Genomic DNA, 11,879 nt, shown 5'->3' with positions numbered 1-11,879 from the left:
TCACCACTATTACGTTCTGAGCAAGAGGAAGAGTTCAAACATGAGGTACAGAAAACCATGTCATTCATTTTCTTGTTACATGTGGATTTTTTGCTGTGTGCATGAAAACAGTGACAGTGCTTAAATTCTGAGTGCTTTTGGATCATTTCAGCTATTTTCATTCCTTGATTGATAGTCATGTGAGCTGTTTTAATAGCAAGCATGACTACGATTTGCATATTTAATTTGTTCAATTTATCAGACCAACATAACCAATCATTTTTTTCCACAAATTTTCATAATTGATGACATGTGAGTTCATGCCAGGTAGGTATACATTTACTAAGATATTCAAGCATAACATGTTAATATGTACTCAACATTAAGTCTTAGAAGAGCTTTGTAATATGTTACTTGCTTTGATTAAAAACGTAACACGAATTACCGTGCCTGTTAATGGTCTTAAATCAGTGTTATCATTACTTTTTCTTACTCTGAGTGAAAATGGTTGATCACAGTTTCTCAGAGAGTGAATGAGATGATAAACAAAATCATGCCACACTTGGTCAAGCTTGTGATGGGAATGAGATGCACTCCACATTCACTAAACACCAGGTGCGTAGGAAGGAACTGCAGATGCTGGTTATACCAAAGATAGACACGGAATGCCGGAGTAGCTCAGAAAGCCAAGAGGCCATCAATCTGAAGAAGAGTTCCGACCCAAAACATCACCTATTCCTTTTCTCCAGAGATGCCTGACCTGCTGAGTTACTCCAGCATTCTGTGTCTATCTTCACTAAACACCATCTTAGTAGCCCTGTAAAATTCCTCTGATGTTCCCAAAACAGAACAGGAAATGCTAAAAAATGAAGATTAAAATTAAACAATTCTAACATTGAAAATTTGTTGGGATTTATTTAAACATCAGTCTTTATTGGCCTCTTGGTGAACAGTAGACTATCTTTGATTATTAATTTATTGGGAGATTTTTTGTTTGTTAGATGTTACTTATGAGCATTACGTTTACAGCTCTGTTATACTACTGCAAGCAAGAATTTCATTCTTCTGTTTGGGGATTATATAATAGTTAAATACTCTTGATTCTTCACATTAAGAAAATCCCGAAGGGACTGTCTCCTTAGCTTCAGAGATTAGCCAATTATGACAACATTGATGTAACAGTTCAAGGAATAATCAAAGTTAATTAAGGATTAGCAACAAAGGGATGGCCTATTATGACAGGTAAGCAATAGGAAATTGCTTATTGTGAGATAGCTGACAAAAACAGCTGGAAATGGCACCTTTGGACGTCATTGTATGACTACAGAATATATATATTATGATGTCCCCATTTTAGCAATACTTCTTGTTGAAGTTTAGTAGGTGACCATAGCGTTGCAATGATTTGAGTTACTATACTAATTTAATTTAATAATTTTTTATTTGTCATATGTAGGTTGGCACAGGGTCAACGGTACAATGAAATGTATTTGACAAGACAACGGGTCACCTCAGCAGTAAAATTCCAAGGATAAATTAGATTAAAAAATGACATTAGTAAGGTAAAAAGACAATAGTAAAAATAGTTAAAAAAACAATATTAAAAAATAATCAACATATGATTTGAAATGTGTTTATGAGTTCAGAAGCCTGATGGCCTGATGGTAGAAACTGTTCTTAAGTCTGGTGGTACGCGCAACCATACTCCTGTATCGTCTGCCTGACGGTAACAAGGAGAACAGCCTGCGTGCTGGGTGGCGGTTCACAGAAGATAACCAAATTTCCCATTGAGATACAATCCCAAACACTTTTTATTGTTTGAAAGTGACAGGTTTATTAAGCAATCATTACATGGTACAGTATTTACAGACAAATCTTGCTAATACAAACTGATTGGCCTTCATTGACATTGCTTAGTCTTGATGCAATGGCAGGGATTCCTGCAACAATTGCCTCACATTGACATAGAAACTGTTTAATTTTTAGTTCATGTAATGTTAAAAAGACAACCTTTTGCACCTTTTATCCACACACACATTCACATCTCCAGAGGTTATTTGAATATCATGCTTTCACATTTTTTGGTTACTTCTGTGCAATAGAGTAATGACTCACTGAAAATGTGACTGAGTGGTAAGGAATTGCTTGGACGATTTTATTGAAATTTGTTGGATACAAGTGGTAATTTTCAGTTCAGTTGATATGGTATATTTTTGTTACATGTATACAGTGACTCATGACAATGGAAAGGAAACCATGGTAACAGTTGGTAAATAACAAAGCTTGTCTGGGTAGCGACTGGATAAATGGTAATGTATGAAAGGCTGATGCCTCCCTCACATTCTATTATTAATTCCATCTTTAGATTCCAGTCCTTTATCGGTGGCCTTTTGTTCAGCATTTCAAAGTTGCCAAGAGGGTTCTTTCCCATTTATATATATACGAGCAACATATTACATTCGGTTTCCACCTCATACTCAGTGTTAATAACCAGCCCAATGGATGTATATTAGTAATGATCACGATGTTGTCTGCTTCCTGTAAGGCCATTTCTATTTTCAAGAGCCCGTTTTGCTTGCAATTAACGTGCTCTAGTTGCTCCTGGTTGAGCTGCTCGAACGGTGTGTCCTGCCCACCATTTCCTGGCCCCACTGCTGCTGGCTGGATTCTTGAAGGCCTCGCCCCATTGTCTCAATTGGTAGGAAGCAGGAAGCAAGTGCTGCCAATAAACAGCATCCACTGTACACTGAAAGCGTTAGATAGATTGAGGATTCCAACATGACCTGAGTGGGGCAAAAACAGGTTATGTAAACTAAAGCACCTTCACTCCTGTTCAAGTAACAACATCATCCATCCTTTTTATAAATAAATTATTTGCCCGTGGAACGCAATGGCAGTAGTTAAACACCAAATGAGTATTGGAAACACAAGGAACTGCAAATGCTGGTTCACAAAAAAAAAGCACAAAGCGTTGGAGTAACTCAATGGGTCAGGCAGCATCTCAGGTGGACATGAATGTTTTGGATCGGGACCCTTCTTTACACACCTTTCTTAAAAAATTACTATTGCCAGAGACTATCGTGAGCCCAAGAGTTATCATAATGGGAGACACTACATGCATTTAGTTCATTCCATGTTTGGAAAACCAGGTCTTAAATAGTATGAATGGGTTAAAATAGAATGGGTATGTAAACCTCTGCTACTCACCGCTCTGTGTAGCTTTCAATGGATCCAACATATTAATCAATTATGCCAATTGTGATACTTAATTTTATGGAGTACTAAACACTTTGAAAGAGAAATTAAACTGTTTGGGATTGGAGGAGGGGAGAACGAGTGTAGGTCAAAATCTGGCTATAATTATTGGGAGGTGATGCACAGAAGTCAAAGATCCTGACATTAAATGGAAGTTTATGTCATCTCCTACATAAATGGTTATTTGCTCTATCTACCTAAGGCTTTCACTGGTACCATGCCAAAAGAGCAGATTCAGTTCTGTAGCATTTGAACGGCAATCAGCAAGCCCCGAGGGGAAATTCCTCATAGTTAATTGTTGAAATTCAACAATTACGACTGTCAGCTACAGCCGTGCAACAATGCATATTTACATCCAAGTGAATGGTCTAAGGGGATGTGAGTAGGTTGAATTATGACCTATTGCGATACATTCATCGTACCTGTGCAATGAAAGGAGTGATGAGTGCTCCCACACGAGCCATCCCACTGCATGTCCCCAAACCCAGTGCCCGGGTGGCAGTCGGGTAAACCTAAAGGCAAGACAAAGATGGCAAAACCCAGCACCATTCACAACCGAGTGAATGAAAGGAGAAGAGGAATGGAATGGAGGAAATTTTGACCGAGTCAGAATACATTTTAGAAACTTCATTTTGACTTTAGCTACCCACTCTGAAGTGAAGATTTTAAAGACAAAATTGCTAATCTAATTACATATATTCAGGTGGGTAATCTGTTCCCGACTATAGTAATCCAAAAGCTATAAACTGGTATCTACTGGAAATCTGAAACTAAAACAAGATGCCAACATTTGTTTTTATTCCCAAGTATGGAACTGAGGAAGCGGGACTGACATATGATGAAAGAATGGGTCGACTGGGCTTATATTCACTGGAATTTAGAAGGATGAGAGGGGATCTTATAGAAACATAAAATTCTTAAGGGATCAAACAGGCTAGATGTACGAAAAATGTTCCCCATGTTGGGGGAGTCCAGAACCAGGGGTCACAGTTTAAGAATAAGGGGTAGGCCATTTAGGACTGAGATGATGAAAACCTTTTTCACCCAGAGAGTTGTGAATCTGTGGAATTCTCTGCCACAGAAGGCAGTCAGGGCCAATTCACTGGATGATTTCAAGAGAGAGTTTGAATTTAGCTCTTAAGGCTAACAGAATCAAAGGATATGGGGAGAAAGCAGGAACAGGGTACTAATTTTGGATGATCAGCCATGATCATATTGAATGGCGGTGCTGGCTCGAAGGACCAAATGGCCTACGCCTGCACCTATTTTCTATGTTTCTATGTATCCCATTTCTTTAATTATTTATATTCCAATTGTTTTAATTCATTCCTAAAATGTTGGCATCGCAGGCAGGCTGTTTATTGTCCATTCCTAGCTGTTTAGAAGAGGTATCCTTGAGTTTCAAGGACCACTGTAGTGACGGTAGTGACCAGTTGGCCCAAAGTGTTGGAGTAACTGAGCGAGTCGGACAGCATCCCTGAGAACATGGATAAATGACGTTTCTAGTTGGGATCGTTCTTCGGATTTGATTGGCGGATATGTGAAGCGTGACAAAGGTTAGAGGTAAAAAGGAGATGTCAGATAAGGAGGGAATAGAAAACATTCTACAGTTGTCACATGAGTCCTTCTATGTTCTTACCTCAGGCGTATAGACATATGCAGCCTGAAAACCACCTGATATGAATGCCCTGGCAATAAAGAGGAACACTGTGAGGGCAAACCTGTAAAAGAGAACCCAGAACATGGTGATCCCCATCAGACACTCATATAGAACAAAGATATACACACACATACAGAAATGCACACAACACATCCTTGCAACCAATACGATTCTCTACCACCATCATCAGAATTAAGCAACATCTTACAGAACAATCACCCAAGGCAAAAGTGGTAATTGTCACATCTCCCAACTTGCACTAGCCTTTCTTTACCTGCAAAATGTCCTCTTTGTACAAAATTACTTTAGTTTCCTTAAAGAATCTTACTATACACCAGCTTCTTTCACATTTTCATGCTGGTTCATGCAAAACAATCATCAATTCTCTTGATACCTTTACTGCTTATAAGCAGTCAGATTGCTTGCCTGACAATCACTACTCGGTGAGTTGAAAATTCCTCTTCCCAAATGGTGGAAAATCTAAAGTTATTGCTATTGGTCCTAACACAAAATCGCTTCCTTATTTTTTAATTCAATTCCTCAAATCTGGAAACCAGTTGAAATAGAATCAGAGAGTTTCAGACCAACTATCTGCACCATCATTGTCTAGTCTGCCCCAGTTTCAACTCATCTTCAAGTGAAACCGTTAGTGGCTTTGCTACTTCTAGACTGGACTTTTACAACTGACCTTCATTCCACCAGATAATCTGAGACTTTGCTACACATGTCCTACTTTGCAATGGCCCATTCACCCATCAACCCTTCATTTGCCTGCCTACATTAACTCCCAGCACAGTGAGAGTTTAATTTTAAAATCTTTGTTTTAATTTTTTTTTAATTTAATTCTAAAATTAAATCCTTGATTCAAATCCTTTCATGACCCACATGTCCTAGTCAAATAACTGAAAGTAAGCAATCAGGTACAGCTGGCAGTGAAGAAAGCTAATGGCATCACAAAATGCTGCAGTAACTCAGCAGGCAGCATCTTGGAGAGAAGGAATGAGAAGTTAATGGCATGTTGGCCTTTATGACAAGAGGAGTTGAGTATAGGAGCAAAGAGGTCCTTCTGCAGTTGTACAGGGCCCTAGTGAGACCACACCTGGAGTACTGTGTGCAGTTTTGGTCTCCAAATTTGAGGAAGGACATTCTTGCCATTGGGGGAGTGCAGCGTAGGTTCACAAGGTTAATTCCCGGAATGGCGGGACTGTCGTATGTTGAAAGACTGGAGCGACTGGGCTTGTATACACTGGAATTTAGAAGGATGAGAGGGGATCTTATTGAAACATATAAGATTATTAAGGGATTGGACACGCTAGAGGCAGGAAACATGTTCCCAATGTTGGGGGAGTCCAGAACCAGGGGCCACAGTTTAAGAATAAGGGGTAGGCCATTTCGAACGGAGATGGGGAAAAAAAAATTCACTCAGAGAGTTGTAAAGCTGTGGAATTCTCTGCCTCAGAAGGCAGTGGAGGCCAATTATCTGGATGCTTTCAAGAGAGAGTTAGATAGAGCTCTTAATGATAGCGGAGACAGGGGTATGGGGATAGGGCAGGAATGGGGTACTGATTGTGGATGATCAGCCATGATCACATTGAATGGCGGTGCTGGCTCGAAGGGCCGAATGGCCTACTCTGCACCTATTGTCTATTGTCTAACTCTCCCACTGCCTCGCAGCACAACAAGATTATGTCTCTCCAAACCTGTCCCCTTGATTTTAATCACCACCATTCATTGACCTCCAACATACAAAGGCATACAAATTTATTCCTTAAACCCTCTCTGGCTTTCAATCTCAGTCCTCCTCAAAGATGCACCATAAAACACATAACTTAGACAAGCCTTTGGTTCCCTCGTTCAAATTCTCTTATCTCCTTCTGTAAAATATTGCATAATAATTCCATGAACTTTCTTGGGAGAGGTCGCTATACGAGAGTTACAACATAACACAGATTACTGCTGTTAATATTGTTTAAAAATTACTAACTCCAAATGTGGTCTGTGTCTGCAAAGCGAAATTTGAGTTGTGAAAGCTACAGAGATCTGTCACTGATAGCGCAATTTACAATAATGAATTGATAAGTGTACATAATTGGCATATTAGCGTAATAACTAAGCTTAGTAATGAGCCTCCTATAACGTTGCTCACATTGCTGCACTTGGCATGGAATGTAGATTTTGATATTTAGCCTAGAGCCTAAACACAATGGTTGGAGGCCCATTACTGTAACAGTCGTATAATACATCTATTAAACCAGTGCACTACAAAATTAAAAAACATGCACCCTTTACTGATATCTAATGATATTTGCAATGCTATTTACTTACCTCATTACAAATCTTAAGCATCATTGCTTCACAGTATTTACATAATCAAATATTTTATGTTCTCAAACATTTATGTAATTATAAGGATATTTTGTTGTTTTTTCCCCACATCCAACTGTTCAAAGAGGATTTCTCACAGTCAAAATGCCAGTGAAGCACTTGTTGAATTGGCAGCTATTTGCCAGGATCCGAAAATCCTTCTGACCAGCACCAGAGCTGCCATTCAAACAAAGATTACCGTTCTTTACTCTCGGGAAAAAAATATTTAACATGCTTTTGTATGCTATTTACACTTTGGCGACTAGGCTTGTATACACTGGAATTTAGAAGGATGAGAGGAGATCTTATCGAAACGTATAAGATTATTAAGGGGTTGGACACATTAGAGGCAGGAAACATGTTCCCAATGTTGGGGGAGTCCAGAACAAGGGGCCACGGTTTAAGAATAAGGAGTAGGCCATTTAGAACTGAGATGAGGAAAAACTTTTTCAGTCAGAGAATTGTGAATCTGTGGAATTCTCTGCCTCAGAAGGCAGTGGAGGCCAATTCTCTGAATGCATTCAAGAGAGAGCTAGATAGAGCTCTTAAGGATAGCGGAGTCAGGGGGTATGGGGAGAAGGCAGGAACGGGGTACTGATTGAGAATGATCAGCCATGATCACATTGAATGGCGGTGCTGGCTCGAAGGGCCGAATGGCCTCCTCCTGCACCTATTGTTTATTGTCTATTGTCAAAGTAATAAATGACTACGGCGTTGTTCCTCAAAGTGCAGTGACATCTATCCACACTCATTGAATAAAGTTACAAGCACAAAATAACGCACAAATACCCCTGGCCACATAATACTGTGGAAAGCAAACAAGCTTTGATAAAATAAAAAAGGTTAGAAGAATCATAAATCTTACCTCCCAACACATGCAAACAACAGAAGAGCAAAGAATGAAAAGATAAAGAAAGATACAGCCATAGTCTTCTTTCGTCCAATCCGATCAATAATCCACAGAGTTATTAAAACACCTGCAGAAAAATCAACATAGCCGAAGTGAATCATGTGTACAATCATTGTCCGCTCGATTTTGTCCAAAAGGCCAAGAATTAGTACTCTCCAAATTGATCTTTCTTAATAGAAATTATTGCAATTTACCATTTTTCCTGTGACTGAATTCAGTATGCTGCTTATGGCTGAAGTAAGAGAAAGCTGGCCATGGCTACACAAAGTGAGGGGGAGGAATTCTGACCTGTCTGGTTGGCTCATTGGTGGTAGTTTTATCTCATTCAGCTGCTGAAGATGTCTGTGCCGAACATGATGCCAAATTAAAATAATCCCTTCTACCGTTGTATGAGCCAATAACCTTTAATTCCTGCATATTCATAGGCCTATCTAAAAACCACCTTAAACGCCTGCATCATATCTGCTTCTACCACTACCCCTGGTAGCACATTCCAGCCACCTATAACACCCTGTAAAGGAAAAATTGCCCTGCACATCTCCTTCAAAATGTCCACCTCTCACCTCAAAAGTTGTCCTCTCTAATATTGGACATTTCCACCTTGGGGGAAAGGTTTCTGACTGTCTACATATGTACCATATCTATGCCTCTCATTATTTTATATTAGGTCTTTCCTCAGCATCTGACACTTCAGAGAAAAGAATCTAAAATTGTCCAACTAATTCGGAAGTCTGAAGAAGGGTCCCAACAGAAAATGTCACCCATCCATGTTCTCCAGAGATGCTGCCTGACCCGCTGAGGTACTCCAGAACGCATAGTCTTTTTTTCAATGAATTACTTTCCAAGTTCTTACCTGGGAATTCTGACAATGTTGTCCAGAGGAGGTCTGTGTAATCGGTGGCATTCAGATACTTGCATTCTAGTGAACATCTTCCCTCAGGTTTCCTCTCGCCTGCTGCCACTTAGGTTTAAGAGAAAGAAAACCCCCTTCAGCTTATGTAGCCTAATCAAGGTGGCATATGCAGGCACTGGTTTAACTTCTTTGCCAGTTTCCTCTCTTAGGTTGAATAACATATTGCATTCAAATGTAATACATCTGTAATGATCCTTTACATAGCCACAGGCCCAACATTTTGATTTGCAATGGAAAAATAGGGGGGGGGGGGGGGGTGGGTAAGTTGAAGGTATACAGGGAAAGTTGGGAAGGTGGAACCAACCAGATGACTCCTTGAAAGAGCAAGCACAACTACATCCTTTGATACTGTATTATTCAATGGTTCTATACATAGAAAGGTGTAATTGTTGAATGTTAACTTGAATACTTTTTAATCATCAAGCATAAGTATAGACTCAAGGTCTAAAATGCAGTAAGGTAAGACTAGGGGCGGCACAGTGGCACAGCGGTAGAGTTGCCGCCTTACAGCGCCAGAGACCCTGACTATGGATGCTGTCTGTACGGAGTTTGTACATTCTCCCGGTGACAGCATGGATTTTCTCCAGGTGCTCCAGTTTCCTCCCACACTCCAAAGACGTACAGGTTTGTAGGTTCATTGACTTCGGTAAAATTGTAAATTGTCCCTAGTGTGTAGGATGGAGCTGGAGTAACTCAGCGGGACAGACAGCATCTCTGGAGAGAAGGAATGGGTGATGTTTCGGGTCGAGACCCTTCTTCAGATAGATAGTGTTAGTGTAGACCTCGCTGATGGGCGTGAACTCGGTGGGCCGAAGGGCCTGTTTCCACGATGTATCTCTAAATATCTAAAGTAAATAGAAGTCATTCACAAAATGACAGTTGAGCTTCTAAAAACAATAAATTTAAAGCACCATTTAAAAGCCATTCGGACAGGTACAAAGATAGGAAAGGTTTAGAGGGATAGGAGCCAAACGCGACCAGGTGGGTCTAGTGTAGATGGGGCATCTTGTTTGGCCTGAGCAAGTTGGGACAAAGGGCCTGTTTCTGTGCTGTATAACTTTATGACTCTATATTGCAGAGTCAATCTGCAATATGGACATATTGCAATATCTGCAATCTGCAGATATTGCAGATTGCAGATAAAAATAAAGGCTGAGAGAAATAGGTGTGTGGTTACGGTTATTACTCTTAGAATAATAAATGGTGCAGTCAATCATTGTATCATGGAAAAAGAAGAGTTTAGAGTTAGGAGGAAATCTTAAAGTAGCAATGAGAAGTATCAATAAAACTAATACAAAATCTGTAAGAACAGAATGGTGTCCTAAGTATTGGCTTATTCCATCTGTCAATTTATAAAGCTACTTTGAAAACAATAGTTAATCTGGATGAACAAGGATTGCTCTCTTCTCTCTCAATACAAGGCTAGTTAATTAGGAAGATATACTTACTGCCACACACATCACCTTCCTGGAAAAGCTCTGTGGTTAATAAAACCAATCCATAATAGGAGAAAGCATTGGAAAACCTGAAATCAGAAGATGATACCTCAGCATTACTATGTACGATCACTCAGTTCAATAACTTTTCCTCTCCACATAGATTTCATAAATTCATAATTTCATAAGTGATAGGAGCAGAATTAGGCCATTTGGCCAATCAAGTCTACTCCACCATTTAATTATGGCTGATCTTTCTCTCTCAACCCCATTCTACCTTCTCTCCATAACCTCTGACACCCTTACTAATCAAGAATTGCCTTAAAAATATCCATTGACTTGGCCTCCACAGCCATCTATGGTAATGAATTTCACAGATTCACCACCCTCTGACAAAAGAAATTCTTTCTCCTCTCCTTTCGAAAGGTACGTCCTTTTATTCTGAGGCTATGGCCTCTGGTTCTAGACTCTTCCACTCATGGAAATATCCTCTCCACATCCACTCTATATAGAGTCATAGCATACGGAAACAGGTCCTTCGCCCCAACTCGCCCATGCCGACCAAGATGGCCCATCTAAGATAGTCCCATTTGCCCGCTTTTGGCTCATATCCACCTAAACCTTTCCTATCTATGTACCTACCAAGAATGATTGTCTTATGTACCAACAACAATAACCCTTTCAAGCAGCCAGCACTAACATTAGCTTTAATTATTCTAGGAAATTTGATTTAAATTTTATTTATCGAGCTAATATATTCATGTTCTATAGAATAAATATTTCTATATGGTCTTATTCTCTGGTGATAACTCAGTAAATATGGTTTATTTATGTACAGTTGAGGAGAAGTACACGGAATAAAAGTTGGTGGTTGAGTGCAGCACAGAATGGTAGCTAGTAGAGTCGCTACATCACAACGCTAGAGACTCTGGTTTGACCCTGAGCTTGGATGCTATTGTGTGGAGTTTGCTTGTTCTCCCTGTGACCACGTGGGTTTCCTCCGGGTGTTCCATTTTCCTCCCACATCCCAAAGATGTGTGCGTTTGCAAGTTAATTGGTTTCTATACATAGCCCCTGATGTCAAAGGAGTGGATGAGAAAGTGGGATAACATAGTGCAAACGGGTAATCGATGGTCGGCGTGGTGTCGATGGACCGAAGGGCCTGTTTCCATGCTGTATCTTTCAATCAGTCAAGAGTAGTCCAGAAAGAAAATAAATGTTCACATTCAGATACATCCTCCCATGATTTTGTACACTACTGTACTATTGTCCCATAAAGTGTATTCAAGTTACATATAAAAAATTTCGACCTGTAATTTCTGTGATTTCTGTTATGACTGATATTTTACAGAAGTGCTAGGG

The 11,879-nt window shown here is 39.8% G+C and overlaps 1 protein-coding gene across 2 annotated transcripts in view; it reads right to left on the bottom strand.

Moving 5' to 3' along the window:
• Positions 1-1,529: 1,529 nt before the first annotated feature.
• The window catches only part of LOC144606026 (synaptic vesicle 2-related protein), a 29,997-nt gene continuing 19,647 nt past the window's right edge, over positions 1,530-11,879 (bottom strand). For both annotated transcript variants that reach the window (XM_078421793.1, XM_078421794.1), the window contains 6 exons: positions 10,530-10,606; positions 9,022-9,129; positions 8,124-8,235; positions 4,874-4,955; positions 3,657-3,746; positions 1,530-2,762 (listed from right to left, as the gene is read on the bottom strand). In XM_078421793.1, coding sequence (XP_078277919.1) covers positions 2,571-2,762; positions 3,657-3,746; positions 4,874-4,955; positions 8,124-8,235; positions 9,022-9,129; positions 10,530-10,606 — 661 coding nt within the window. In that variant the 3' untranslated portion in view covers positions 1,530-2,570. The remainder of the gene's footprint in view (positions 2,763-3,656; positions 3,747-4,873; positions 4,956-8,123; positions 8,236-9,021; positions 9,130-10,529; positions 10,607-11,879) is intronic.

This window comes from Rhinoraja longicauda, chromosome 25, assembly GCF_053455715.1.
Source record: "Rhinoraja longicauda isolate Sanriku21f chromosome 25, sRhiLon1.1, whole genome shotgun sequence".
NCBI classification, from domain to species: domain Eukaryota; kingdom Metazoa; phylum Chordata; class Chondrichthyes; order Rajiformes; family Arhynchobatidae; genus Rhinoraja; species Rhinoraja longicauda.
This window is presented reverse-complemented; position numbering and strand designations above follow the sequence as displayed.